A 15,058-nucleotide genomic window follows, 5' to 3' on the forward strand; every position below is an offset into this window, starting at 1 on the left:
TTTATCAGATCACGATCATGCTGGCCTCACAGAATGAATTTGGAAACCTTCCTTCCTCCTGTATTTTTTTCATTTGCAGACTTGAACTTTAGAACTCAGAATTCCTAATTCCTGGTCCAGTGTTACTTCTTTTTAGACCTTTTTTGTGAAGGACCGTGCACATAGAAGTGGAGACGTCATTAAATACAACTGCATGAGTTTCTATAAACAGAACCTCCAGGTGAAGGAAGAGAACATTTCCGGTTATATTCATGGAGCGGTGGTTACCAGGGCTGAGCTGAGGGGGCAGGAGGGCCAGTGACTGTGCGTCCAGCATTTCGTTTGGGGAAGATGAAACAAGCTCTAGAGATGGACGGTTGCACAACACTGTGAATGTACACAATGCTGCTAAACTACACACTTAAAAATGGTTAAACTGATAAATTTTGTTAAGCAAATGTTACCACAATAAGAGAAGCGAGATCATCGCCAGAGCCTCAGAAGCTGTGCCCCTTCCCCCCAGCCATTTCCTCCAGCCCACCCGCGCACCAGGGTTAACTGACTAAATTGAAACCTTATACATTATCAGGGACCATGCAGTCTGGCCACTAGTTTTCCACACTCGGGAGGGATAAAAGAGGAGAGCACCAAGCTTGTTTGCCCGAGGTCCCACAGAGTTTACCCATGACGACTTCCCAGGTGACTGAATTGAGTGGGACTGTAACTGTTTCTTGAATACGTGTTGGATGAACATTTGCGTTTTATCAAGTCACAGCAGATGCAGAGTTCATGAAGTTGTTAAATATGCACAGCCGGGAGGAAGAGATAGGATGCTGCATGTCTGCTTGGGGCGCCCGGTGGTCTGGTCCAGCCCTTTGCATGCTTGGTGCCCGCCCTGCTGATGTGTGATACCTGACCTTGAGGTTTAATAGCCCGTTGACTCGCCTACTTTCTGTGTTTCTTCACCTGTTTCCTAAAGTGATATTTGTTACAAAGGAAGGACTGTACACAATGTATATGTACGTTATGAATCAGAATAATAAAGCAAAAACTCACATGCCATCTATGTATGTCATGATTTTAAGTCACTAAAATGTCATTACCTCGGTGGCATAAGCGTATGCCTGTGTGTCGCTGGAATTCTGAGTGTGCCCTCATGTCTGTCCTTTCTGGCATCTGTTGGCATATGAGCCGACAGGGAAGTGGCACCAAGGTCTGGATCGAGTTGTAGACAAGGGCTGAGAACACACTGAGCCCAGAAGGCGTGTGGCATTCTCTCCTGGTCGAGTTCATGGTTCTTCCCGCCTTGCCCGCCATCCTCACATCGAAACTAAGCACTGCCGACATACTTGCCGTGTTTAATCGGCCAGAGGAAAAGTGTTTGTTCCCCTTTAGAAAGGTTGAGGTGGTGGTTTCTGTTCTTGCTGCAGCCGCACACAGACCCTTCAGACTCCACAAGATCAATCATTTGCCTGTAGCTTTCTGAATTTTGGAGTTTGCTTCTTAACCTTGTTTCTCCCAAAATTGAAATTTAAAGAAGTCTCACTACACTGGTCTAGGAGTCAATGATATTCATTTAGTCAAGTGGTCATTACTTTTCATGAAGAACCTGTTAGGTGGAAAAGTACCGATCTTTAAAGTCTCAGTGAAAACTGATTTTTCTCTCTTAGAATGGCACGAGACCCCCCCTGGGTGCAGATGTAAATTTGGAAGCCCTTGCCGCTGACCTGCGCTGTGATTGCTATTCGTGAGTACCTCGGTCTCAAGTCCGTAACCTCTCATGGGCAGAACAGGGGACAGGGGTCCCCTGGGGATGGTTAAGCTCGGTATCCGGCTCTGTCCTGGCTCTTCCTTCTGAGAGAAGGGACTACCTGTTTCGAGGCTCCGAGGAGCTTTGGCGCTGGGCGCATCCGCTCCTGTATTGACTCTGGGCACCCAGCTTCCCTGACCATTGTGGCTGCCTTCACCAGTTATCCATTCCTTCTTCCAGAAGACGTGAGCAGACATTTCAGTGTTGGTGCTTCAGCCCTGAAGAGGGTCATCTGTGAGTGCTTCATTTTCCGAGGCTCAGAATACATTTTTCACAGCATACCCGCTAACCCGCACAGCCCATAGTGACAGCAGGAAATCCGGCATTTCTGCCTTCGGGACCACACCATGTTCGTGCACTCGTGGTTTTTGTTATTTTCTTTACATTAAGTAAAGTTGTTAACTGTCCCAGTGTGGGTATATAGAGAAGAAAAGAAACTCACATTTCCCTTACAGGAAGACGTCTGCCCCTCTGGCTTTGAAAGCATTATTGGTTGATTATTCTCAATATACTTGGTGCTCATGATATTCCTCTAGGTCAAAGCCAAATAATGTATTTGCCAAAGCCAAGCTAGTATGACAGTGTTTTCTTTTTCTTTTTTTAAATATATTCATTTATTTCAGCGAGAGAAAGATAGCGTGCAGGGGGGAGGGGCAGAGGGAGAGAGAATCTCAAGCAGACGCCACACTTAGCGCCAAACCTGACGTGGGGCTGGATCCCACGACCCTGAGATCATGACCTGAGTTAAAACCAAGAGTCAGACGCTCAACCGACTGAGCCCTCCCAGACAGATGTCCCCGAGACAATTTTTTCCTGTTCGAGGTCTTCGGGACGCGATTACTCCACAGCGTAAACCTACATCCCGACAGCAGACCTGCGGAGAGCAGTGTTGGCACCTCGTTACTTCCAGGTCTGGTTGAAGAAGCTCATTTCTTATCAAGATGATAGCACTGGAAACCACACGGATCATTCTCAGGGAGTGTGGTCAGCATGTGTCATTTTCTCTTTTCTTCGTATATGGGCATTTGGGCCCTGAGCCTCTTCTCTGTCCAGCTGTCTTGGCTCAGACGTGAAGGCAGGGATTGTCTCTATGACAGGACGCGCTCGGAGCCCCTCCCTCCCTCTAAGGAGAGTGCTTCCCACCCCCCTCCATTGGGATCAAACTCGTACCACTAAATGAACTATCTACTGGGGGGGTGGGCGGGGAAGGCTTAAGTGAGTAGTTTATAGCTTTGAGAGCCAAAACCCACAGAGGCAGTTTAATGGCAGAACGTACCCTGGGGCCACATGTTCTGATTCTCCGGTATAGGGCGCAGGTTTACACAGGGGTCAGGGTTAATGTTGAATGACGTACAATTAGGGTTTTAATGCTGCGGTCACCGGGGTTTGAGAGACACGGAATTCCACCGTCGTCAGCTGCTTGTTTATGTTAGTTCAAGGTCTCTGCACCCGTGGGAGATGTTTAAATATTAAGGAAAGGGATGAATACGCAGCATGTATGTGATTATTGCACAACCTTATAAACCTGACACCTAGCCACAGAAACATTGCATTCAGCTAATAATTTAAGTTCTGTGGCCATTTAAATGTTACATATTATGTGGATGGTCGACGTTATACATTAAATAAGGTTTAATGTCTAGAAATGAGGTTTTTATCCCCAGATCCAAACTCTCTCCCAAAGAGCTGCAAGAATTCTGTTGAGGATGTAAGGTCGCAAAAGGCCAGTGAACAGTGTTGCTCATTGAACTCCGGCACCGTGCTGAGTCAGCATAGTATTGCACAAAGTAATTAGATGGAGGCTTGTTAGCTGCTTTAATTCATTTATGACGGGTCCACTCAGCTTGGGCTTGAGTCAGGGCATTGAAGACTTGTTCGCCTTTGTGCTTCCCCCTTTTGAAGTAGGTGCCATTAGTGTCTCTTCTGTAAGCTTACTCTTGGCGACATGGGCCTCATGGATGGAGATTTTATGATAAATGTGGAAGTTTCTATTGCCTGGGCAATTCAGGTAGACTTTTTATGTTAACTTTAGTATCTATAGCTGTTAGCACAGGAATGTTTATGATTCCTTGCATTGTTTCCTTCCCCATCACAATTAGCCTTCTTCTAAAAGCTAGAGGGGCGCCTGGGGGGCTCAGTCGTTAAGTGTCTGCCTTTGGCTCAGGTCGTGATCCCAGGGTCCTGGGATCGAGCCCCGCATCGGGCGGGCTCCCTGCTCCACGGGAGGCCTGCTTCTCCCTCTCCCACTCCCCCTGCTTGTGTTCCCTCTCTCGCTGTCTGTCAAATAAATAAAATCTTAATAAATAAATAAATAAATAAATAAAATATAAGCTAGAAATACTTTAAGTAAAAGCGAAATGCTCTTCCCTGCTGACCATAGCGGTCAGTCTCTTCCCTAGCTGTGTGGGTTGTGACTGGAAGCCGCAGTGTCGGACTCTTCCCACTGTTGTAGAATACTGAGAGCAGGTCTTCTCCCGCAGGGGTGCCGATCTCTCTGCTTTGGTTCGGGAGGCATCCGTCTGCGCCCTGAGAGAGGAAATGACAAGACCGAAGGACGGAGGTGAGACAGGTAGGGTGCTTTCTGCAGTGTCTTTGTTCTCCGTCATCATCACTCCAGACACCTCACTGCTGACGTGGCTCTGGCGAGACCGTTCCCATAGGCTCCGCCTCGCGTGGTTTCCGTGGCAGCCGTGTGGTGGCCTCTCAACCTCAGCCTCCCCCCAGAGTCCACACAGCACATTTCCAAAACACGTCTGTTTTCATTCCCACTGTCTTTGGCTCCCAAGAATCTCAGAGCAAACTTGTTTATAGTTCTGGCGGCGTCTCTGCTGCTGAGATTTGTCTGCACACGTGCCTTCCTGATGAAGTCCCTGTGTGTTTGTTAGGTTCGGTATCCGAACTGCCTTTATTATAAGCTATTTCAGATTTCTCTTGGAGGACATAAGTGATGAATCACTAAATTCTACTCCTGAAACCAACAGTATACTATATATTAACTAATTAGTATTTAAAAATTTGGAGAGAAAAATAAAAGAGCACTGGACTTAGAATCAGGGGAAAAAAATAAAATACAAATTGCTATGGTATTCAGATTATATGAAAAAGAAAAGGGGGTTTACCCATGGAGAGTTTTCTTATTCTTCATTAAAGTTAAGAATTAAAATAATAGGGGCGCCTGGGTGGCTCAGTCGTTGAGCGTCTGCCTTCGGCTCAGGTCGTGATCTCAGGGTCCTGGGATCGAGCCCCACATCGGGCTCCCTGCTCAGCGGGAAGCCTGCTTCTCCCTCTCCTACTCCCGCTGCTTCTGTTCCCTCTCTCGCTCTCTCTCTGTCAAATAAATAAATAAAATCTTAAAAAAAAAGAATTAAAATAATAAAATAAAAATTTAAAACGTTTTTTTAAAACAAAATAAAAAAATCCTCTTGGAAGTAGGTGATATAATTCACAAACTTAGAATATCTTGTAAGAAACATCGTGTAAGTGTGCTGCCCGGGAGCAGTCTCACGGTTTTTTGGGATTTGTCACTGAAAATTTGTGGGCCTTTCTACACGTATTGGCTGTTTGGATGTTAGTTTATAATCATGGAGCAAATTCTGACATCTGTGCTCTGCTGCAGTTTACGTTTCTAGTTACCTGTACTGTAGGGAATTAGCGTTGATATCTTCCTCACTGAAATATGTATGCTCTTCACCTTCCACTCAACGTGTTCAACTACATTTTATTTTATTTTTAGGTAAATATGGTATCCTAATATCTGTATAGATCAGTTTTTTTTAAAGATTTTATTTATTTATTTGAGAGAGAGAGAGAGAGTCCAAGAGGAGGGAGGGTCAGAGGGAGAAGCAGACTCCCTGCTGAGCAGGGAGCCCGAAGTGGGACTTGATCCCAGGACTCTGGGATCATGACCTGAGCCGAAGGCAGACGCTTAACTGACTGAGCCACCCAGGTGCCCCGATAGTTCAGTTTTAATTGTTGTTGTGTAAGCTGTCATAGTAACATTTTAAACCAAGTCTTGTTCAAAATGTAGTTATTTGATTTACTTACATAATGGCACAACCTTATAAAGGAGAGCCCCTTCTGATCCAGTGTTGTGATATTATCTCTGTATCTAACATATATTATGATATAACTCCGTAACATCTGCTACTGTGTATGCACTCTTAAATAACTATGGAATATTACTTTCCACTCCCAGTTAAATTATTTGGGTTATCTTAAAAAGGAAAAATTCTGGCTCTTCTTCATTGCCGTTAAGGTGTAAACGGTGCAAAGAGGGGCTTTCAAATGGTGTCTGTTTAGGAGTGATAGTCTCTTTGGGGTATCCTGCATTAAAACCTGATAAGCAGAGGGTCAGGAAATGGGGAGATGTTGGTCAGAGGGTAAGACTTCCTGCTATAAGATGAACACATTCTGGGGATCAGATGTGTTGCATGATGACTATAATTAACAATATGGATGATATACTGGAAAGATGGTAAGAGAGTAGATCTTAGGGGCGCCTGGGTGGCTCAGTTCATTAGGCAACTGCCTTCGGCTCAGGTCATGATCCTGGAGTCCCAGGATCAAGTCCCGCATCGGGCTCCCTGCTCAGCGGGGAGTCTGCTTCTCCCTCTGACCCTCCCCCCTCTCGTGTGCTCTCTCTCACTCTCTCTCTCAAATAAATAAATAAAATCTTTAAAAAAAAAAAAAGAGTAGATCTTAGAAGTTATTACCACACACACACACACACACACACACACAAGTAATCATGTGAGGGATGGATGTGCCAGCTAACGTTTGTAGTGATCACTTTACAACACATGTCTGAGATCACAATAGTCCTACACCTTAAACTTACATATGTTATGTGTCAGTGATATCTCAATAAGGGGGGGGGGCGGGTAATGAAAACAGGGACTTTTTTTTTAAAGGATAATAGTCTCTCTCTAATTAAAGATGAACAAAGTACTTTTTTATATGATTTGTCCCAAAGTAAACTGTTTCAATTGCTGGAGGGAAAAAATTTACACTAAAATGGATGCTGATATAAAACTTAAGCATTTGTTTAAAATTAAATATGGTCAGGTGTGTGTAAATTAAATGAAAATGAAAAAATGTCCAAAAACATCTGATGAGTGTACCGGGCTTGACTGTCATTCAGAAGAGACCCATTGTGATGGCTGTCTCCTCCGTGTTCCCTTGACTGCTGGGAAGTGTCTCAGGAGAAACTAGGCCTTTAGTCACGGTTAGTGCCCTCCATTCAGATGTGTTTGTGATTTTTCCACAGGTGAACTCAAGGTCAGTCAGAAGCACTTTGAAGAAGCTTTCAAGAAAGTGAAATCTTCTATATCAAAAAAGGTAAGAAATGCTCTTATGTAGAGAAGAGACTGGAATGGAGACCAGTAGCTTGTGAACTCATGGAAACCAGGAAAATACTTGTCTTTGTGGGAGTGTTCTTGAGAGGTGGTAGTTTTGTGTGTTTCTTGAAAGACTGAAGCCAGAGAGATGACCCATGTGGGTCTTTCCACCATCTGGGGATTTTCACCCGTTTGGTCCGCGTGTCCCTTGACCTGCTCCACCCTTCCCAACGAGTCTTATCTGCCTGGATCCAGCCTTCCCTGTGGGACTCGCCCCTGCGTTTCAGGCAGGTACAAATGTCCTCACCGTAAGGTCAGAGAAGGGCTAAACACAGGGCTCGCTTTTCTTTATATACAATATGCCAGGTCTCGTGTGTTTGCTTCTTACGGTACGGAGGTAACCCGTTTGTGGTAATGAGATTGACCGCTGCAAGACGGAGCTGCGGGGATGCATCCAGCCTGCAGAAACAGTTGGCTTAGGCACCGCCATGATAAAGCTCATTGACTTGGCAGTCTTTTGTTTCAGGGCTCCTGGAAGTGTAATGTGCCTTAGCCACAAGAACCTGCTTCCTGCTGGGCTAAAACTTCCTTGAAATCATTAGCCATTTATTACCCTAGGCCTTGTATTTCTCACGATAATTACTGATTGAAAACCCCTGAGTCAGAGTCCAGGGAGTTACGTGAGGCATGCTGCCGTGTTCGGTGTCTCAAGGTTTGCTCTGAACCTTCTAGGTGAGGTGACCACCGTACCACCTTTTTTTTTAAAGATTTTATTTTTAATTAATCTCTACTCCCAGTGTGGGGCTCAAACTCACAACCCCGAGATCAAGAGTCGCACGTTGTACCGACTGAGCCAGCCAGGCGCCCTCCCACTTTACCACTGGTGACCGCAGGAACCAGTTAATTAGTTTTGGCTGGTGGTGGTTCTGGTTCGTCTAGAGAAGAGTCTGCTGTACCCACACAGTTCTCCACCATAGCTGGAAAGAGTGGTCTGCCTTCGCCTCTCGGGCATTTTTGTATCCCAGAGGAAACAGGTCTGTTCTGCTAAGCATCTTTGAATAAAACCCAGAACAGTTTGATAGTTAATGTTACTGGTGCTCTTCATTCTGATCAACAAGAGACTCGTGATGCTCCTGAAGATTTCATCATCAAAAACATTGTTTTAGTTGAATTGTTCTTCTCCTGCAGCTGGAGTCCCGGGCTTGTCAGGACTTAGGACACAGGGACGAAGTGCCTCCCCAAGGGGACACGGGGATGTGGGGTTGCAGCCCCTCCTCTAGCCTCACTGTTTAGTAGAAATGTATCCACTCTGTAGTGCACACATACAGTTCTGTGATCTTCGCCACGCGTCGCCGGCACTGCCATCAGTGTCTAGAACATTCCATCCCTCCCAAAGTTCCTTGTGGCCCCTCAGTGGCCGCCGCTGACAGCACTGTCCGTGACCACAGGTCTGACCCGTTTGTGGGCTGCATCCCCATGGAAGCCTGCGGTGTGCACCCCCTAGTCTGGCTGCTCAGCTCGGTGGAGGGCTTCTGGGGTCTGTCCCTGTTGTGTGGGGTCCGTTTCTAGCTGAGCGGCTTTCCAGGATGAGAATATAGAATATAGCACACGGTTCCTTCTCCTTTTCTCTCTTGGGGGACACTCGGTGCTGCTGGGGTGTGTGTGGTTTCCTGAGTAAACGTGTGTGAGAGGGGACCGCGGGGTCACTGAGCAAGCATGGTCTTGCACTTCTCCGGGGCACACAGCCAGGGCGTGCGGCCAGGGCTCCAGACCCTTCCATGGGGAGCGGCCGAGTCCCCCAGTGTCAGGGTCCTTTCTTGGGGGTGTCCAGCGGCGTGAGAACCAGTGCCCCCTGTGCTCTCCGTGAGCACCCCCGAATGGTCGGACGGCCAGCACAGTTTCACATGCTCGTGGGCCATTTGGAGCTCTGTCCTGTCCTCACGGTTTGCTCCTAAACACGAGGCTTTTCTCTCCTTACTATAAACTTGCACAAATTCTTAGCTCATTCAGATGTGCCCGTGCCAAGGATATTCTGGTCAAATCTGCTCACCTTTCTGTCGTCTAACGCACCTTATGGAGAGTAGGAGCCTGGAATGCAGATGGAGGCCGACTCGGCTCCTGCGTGTGTGGCTTGTGCGTCCTGCCGTGGAGGCCTGTGGTCCGCCTCAGATGAATGTTTTACTTTGATGGGAGGGGAGGTGGGGGTCTTGGTCCGTGTTTCCATATGGCTCCTCGCTCCGACGGTTGGTCGCCAAGACTTTCCTACGGAGTCACCACACCCTCTGTTTGAAAACCCGTTGTTCGTCCATGTGTGGATCCATTCCTGTGCTTTATGTGTGTCTTCAGGCCACGGTATCTTTTGCCACTGTCTTGACGACTGTAGATCTGCACGTCTTGGGATCAGGTAGTATAAGTTCTCCAGATATGTCCTTTTTATCCCCCCGTCAATTTTTAAAAATATTTTAGTCCCTTTTCATTTCCATATAAAGTTTATAATCAGCTTATTGATTCCTACACGAGAAGCCTGCTAGGCCTAATTTGGAATGGGACTGAATCTAGATCGGCTGTGAGAGCAGAGCTTACGAATAGTTTTTCACTTCATGAACTTAGTGCTTCTGTCCACTTACTTACATTCATTTAATTTCTCTTATAAATGTATTCACTTTTTAATTCATTTCACTTCTTAGAGCCACCTGATTTACTCGGTAATGTGTTTTCATTGTAAATATGTTACCATCTTTCATCAAATTTATTCCCATGTATACTTTTTTGTTATTTGTGGATTTTTTTACATCTTGTTTTCTAATTATTGCTGATATACAGAAGTTCCGTTGGTTTTTATTTATTGACCTTGGATAGTTCATTTATCACTCTCTTACTTTCTTTACCTCCAAGATTTTCTAGAAACTTTGCTGTAATTTTGAAAAGTTCCCACGTTTGCTGCCTGAGTGACTTTATTACAGAGGCTACAAATGTGTTGTGCAAAGTTCCAAAAATCACTTGACCTGATATCTGAATTTAGCCATATTTTCATCCGAGCAGCCTGTCCTTAATTGTCCTTAACGACAATTAAGGATTAAGTCTTCGCTTTATCTCCTTTGCACACTTTTGCAGGTGAATTTGACACCAATGTATATTATGTTTATTGGGGGTCTTGGGTCCTGCTTCTTTCTGTTTTCCTGGTCCTTCCCAGTTGAGAGCTGTGGTAAAGAACCTCTTCCTTCTGGTTGAAATCAGAGGCACAGGCAGGGTCGAAAGGTACAGTGCTTTTTCTGGATATGAATCTGAGCAGCTCATTGATAAGCCACCTCATTCTGCTTTTAAAATGAGGGCTCTTTTAGTTGTAAATGACAGAACCCAGCTCCAACTCAGGTGAGCAGGGAAGAACAAGAGCTCCTGGGGACTCCAAGGTGGCTCGTTAAGCGTCTGCCTTCAGCTCAGGTCATGATCTCAGGGTCCTGGGATTGAGCCCCGCATAGGGCTCCCTGCTTGGTGGGGAGCCTGCTTCTCCCTCTCCCACTCCCCCTGCTCGTGCCCATGAGCTCATGAGATCTCTCTCTCTCTCAAATAGAAAAATAAAATAAAATGATGTAACTTGAGTTTCAACAACAGAGTTTGTTGGTCCATGTAACAAGGATCTTAAAAGCACAGTTGGCTCTAGGCTGCAGAACCTCATTCCTTCGTTTCCTGGGGGAAGGTGGGTGCCTGCAGGCCCAGACACCTCCCAGCTAGAGAGGTCCCTGCCAGCTCTGGTGGGAGAGAGTCTCACGGGAGCCTGGGGTCGGCCCAGCCCAGGTTAGGATCCCATGCCAGAACCAGTGCAGCCAGTTAGGAAATTAGATGCCCTGGCCAGGCTGGGCTGTGAGGGGCTGTGGAGTTTTATAAAGGTCACGCTTCAGGGCGCCTGGGTGGCTCAGTCGTTAAGCATCTGCCTTCGGCTCAGGTCATGATCCCAGGGCCCTGGGATCGAGCCCTGCATTGGGCTCCCTGCTCAGCGGGAAGCCTGCTTCTCCCTCTCCCACTCCCCCTGCTTGTGTTCCCTCTCTCGCTGTGTCTCTCTCTGTCAAATAAATAAATAAAATCTTGAAAAAAAAACAAAGGTCACACTTCAAGGCCTAGAATGAAAATCTGCAAATAAGATGCTGGTGACTCAAGTTAACTGACGTGGTAGTGGCGGGGTTGGAGTTTGGAGTCTTCATGCTGAAAGAGAACCACTAGATTTTGTTTGGCGTGCAAGGAACACTTAGCACATTTTAGCCTCTCAGACCTACTTACAGAAATGGCGATTGCTCTGAAGTGAGTGAACACGGGATTCATGATGAGACGTCTAAGAAGACAGACATTCTGTCCCGAGATCTGCAGAGCTGGTCTTCCTAGTTCTCAAATACTCAGCATGCTCTTAGTTTAGAGGCCAAATGCAGAGAAGTGTCACCTGGCCCAGTAAGCCCTTGGTAACTGGTTGAGCATGAAGGTGTCGACAGGGAGCGGACACTCCTCTCCGTCTGTCCTTCCTCACTGGCTCTGCCTCGGGCAGGGCCGGGCCCTTAGGCTCCACCTGGAGGCCCCTGCCCGTCCTAATTGCTAGTGAGTGGCCGCGTCCTGTGTGGTCCCAGGAGGACCTGACAGGCTGGCGATCTGCGAGGACAGATGCCCGACACAAAAGCCTGGGCCGTCCACCAGCAGCTTCTCAGAATCTGGAGACGTGTGTCCCGGCCGCGCCACCTTTCCCGGCCTCCTGGCCGTGCCTGGCTTCACAGGCCGCGTGGGATAATTGCCCGTGAGGTGTTCCCTGCGCGCTGGAGACCCGAGGCCAGCTTCACTGCTGTCCGCATTGAGACCTTGAGATTCTTCTCCCAGATACTTACTGTCTCACGTCTCAGGCTTTTCACTCTGCTTCCTGTGGCTCTCTCCCACCGTCAGGAAGGAAACCTCACTCAGACAGTCGGATTTCTTTCTCTACTTCCTCTCTTAAACCACCCAGAGCAACCCTCCTGCTTCTGTGCTCATCACACCCGCTGCCCACACCCCTTCCATTCTCTTCTCCACACTCAGGAGTAGATGGTTTGTTTCCCGGATTGTTTCCACCCCACGGACACTCACAGGAGAACAGCCCCTCCAGTCAGAGCCCCCTGCCCCCAGCTGTGTTTTAATGGGTTACCTACCATCCAACTCCTCATGCATTGAGTAGCTGCTGCACGCGTGCCAGGCCCTGTGCTGGACTCACAGACAGAGACAGGGCTCCCACACGTAGAACACGTGTTAACCTGGTCACTCGATCCCGTTGGTGTTAGGAAGAGGCTTACACAGTAGCTTTTGCTTGAATGGGACCAACTACATGGCAAAGGCCGTGTGACTGATTTTATTAAAAACATATCTGCACCTGCCACAGGTTGTGGAAGGCTGCACGGATGTCCTCGTGAGACTTAGTCCTAGCACATTCCTCTTAATGTTTTTGGTGATCGTAATCTTTAAATATTTGATTTCTGAAAAACTTAGCGAGTAAGAAGCTACAACTTCTCTTTTGGAAATAAGCATAGTATGAATTTTGAATAAATATTCAGTAAAGCAGATGACGAAGCTGATTTGATCTTTTTAAAAATAAGCCATCACATCAAGGTGAAGCTCCACGTTCCTCGTTTGGCTCCCTAACTGGCCCTCATGAAGCAATTACTTATGAAACTAGTGACAGCTGCTTGTGGGGAGAGACCGGCTGCCGGGGCGCAGGGCCATTTATCCTCTTTGAACTTTGCACCATATGAAGGTCCTACCTGTTCAGAAACATTAAATAGCAAGGGGCATGTGGCTGGCTCAGTCGGTGGGGTGTGCGACTCTTGATCTCGGGGCTGTGAGTTCGAGCCCCATGTTGGGTGTAGAGATTACTTAAAAATAAATTAAAAATTTAAAAAATTTAAAAAAATAAACATTGAAAAAATAGTAATTTAAAAGTTCCAGAAGACCAAAATAGTGATAATAGTTATCTCTGGAAATGATTTTTTCCTGCTGATCTGTATTTTCTAATATTTTTGCAATAAATCTTGTTTTATAATTAAAAAGTTATTTTACTCTAAAAAAGGAATTGCTCTAACCTGGTTATAAACTAAGCCTGCCTAAAATGTCTTTACAGTAGATTATTCTGCAGTGATACTGATGTACAGAGGGACCCTTTTATCCTATTTCAGAGTTAATTCAGCATTTCACTAATTCCTACTTTATGTTCACCTTTGAAACTGTTTGACAGGTACTTGGAAAATCACTGAAACAAGTACATAGTTGTTTGTTTGTTTTTTTTTAATTTTCAAATCCATCTTTCAAACCGGAGGTGAACATTAAGTACAGTCCAGGAAATGGGTTTCCCTCATGAACGGAAAATCTGCCCTGCCCTCTGGTCAGGGTTCTGACTTGTCGCAGAAAGAACTTGTCCGCTCTGCTTCTGTCTGACTCAGGATTGTCCTCAGAGTAAAAGCTAGTGGTCGTAAAGTCCCCTGTAAACACTGGGCAGACCTCACACGTGCGGAGGGGCCCACTGTGGCCGCTTCTTGGAGCGAAGCTGCATTTCTGTGAATGTCTCCGTGGCCGCCAGACGTCGGGGATGGTGGCTGTTCTCTGGCGTGCGTCCCCAGGCTGGTCGGCAGACACCTCAGTGCTAAGGCCGTCGGTTGCTGTTAGGAATCATTTAAATGGCTCTACTCTGTGGTCTTTTGATTTTTGCTTATTTTGTGCTGGGGACCAAACAGGGGCCACCAAAAGTTCCTGTGGAAAACCAAGCAAACTGTAGCAGCAGAAAAACTGCAGAAACACCAAGCTGGGGGTGGGGGTGGCTAAAAACACAATCTGTTTTCCCAAAAGCCTCAATAATTAAAACATTGTGATAGGAGTACATGAACTGACCCTAATTCGTAACTTTTATAAACAGTCCATCATGCTGGTCCCCACGCCGCTGACAGAAAGACGAGGATTGATGTGGGGCAGCTGGGAGTCGGGCTCACATGCCGCACGGCAGGCTGGGCACTCACCAGAGCAGGTGGAGCTCCATGTGGAAGGACGGGAGGCTGGCCATCCCTCATCGCGGGGTGGGCCAGGCTGGTTTCTCCCGAGGCCGTGTGTCCTCACCCGGCCCCCCGGCCTGTCTGTTCTTCATCCGTCTTCCCGCAAACATGCGGTCCTGTGTCCTGGGGGCTTCATTACAACTTCATTGCCTCCCTGAAGACCTGACCTCCAGTCACTGTGCGGTCCTGGGGGTGGGATGTCAGTGCGAGCATTTGGGGGACGCGGGTCAGCCCTCGTCACACTCATCGGCTCTGTGTCTGTCTTGTCCCCTGTTCTCAGGACCAGGTGATGTATGAAGCTCTGCAGCAGTCCCTCAGCCGGTGACCCCGGCCGCAGCAGGCCCTGGAGCAGGCCAGTGCGCCCAGCTGGCCGAGAAGCCTGCACGCTCTGAGCTGCCCGCTTGCCACCTGCTGCGGATGGGGTCCTGTGTGCGCATGTTATTCCCAGAGTGACGCGGCCGGTCGGAGCCACACTCTTCCCGTCTGGCCAGCTGGGTGCGGGAACACCCTCCCTGCTTTTTAAGAACAAGAAAGATGTTTAACTGCTCAACTAAAATAACCGATAACTTTTTTTAAATAAAATGTTTATTTTGAAACCGTCTCGACTGTACTTCGGAAGAGTTGCGATCACAGTAAAAAGAACTTTTCCCCTAAGCCATTTGAGCATGCGTTGCCAGCCCAAGGCCCCCTCACCCCCAAATGCCGCGATGTACGTCTCCTGCGCTCCAGGATCCCCCGATAGCCAGCCGTCACACTCAGGAAAACAGCCATGAGGCATGGCCATCGTGTGGGCCCCCAGCCCCTGCCAGGCCCCTCTCTCCAGCTGCCCCAGGTCATTCTTCGTGACAGATGGGCCAGGAGTGAGCTGTCTGTTCCTCCTCCGCTCG

At 47.4% G+C, this 15,058-nt stretch overlaps 1 protein-coding gene across 5 annotated transcripts in view; it reads left to right on the forward strand.

The window, feature by feature from the left end:
• Window positions 1-14,767, forward strand: part of NVL (nuclear VCP like) — a 99,538-nt gene extending 84,771 nt beyond the window's left edge. For 3 of the 5 annotated variants that reach the window (XM_027613194.1, XM_027613196.1, XM_027613197.1), the window contains 4 exons: window positions 1,650-1,726; window positions 4,270-4,358; window positions 7,056-7,126; window positions 14,452-14,767. In XM_027613194.1, the coding sequence (XP_027468995.1) occupies window positions 1,650-1,726; window positions 4,270-4,358; window positions 7,056-7,126; window positions 14,452-14,496 (282 nt within the window). In that variant the 3' untranslated portion in view covers window positions 14,497-14,767. The remainder of the gene's footprint in view (window positions 1-1,649; window positions 1,727-4,269; window positions 4,359-7,055; window positions 7,127-14,451) is intronic. The other 2 variants (XM_027613195.1, XR_003523306.2) reach the window with 2 other exon arrangements.
• Window positions 14,768-15,058: the final 291 nt, after the last annotated feature.

The sequence above is a fragment of the Zalophus californianus genome, chromosome 10, assembly GCF_009762305.2.
Source record: "Zalophus californianus isolate mZalCal1 chromosome 10, mZalCal1.pri.v2, whole genome shotgun sequence".
In the NCBI taxonomy this organism is placed as follows: domain Eukaryota; kingdom Metazoa; phylum Chordata; class Mammalia; order Carnivora; family Otariidae; genus Zalophus; species Zalophus californianus.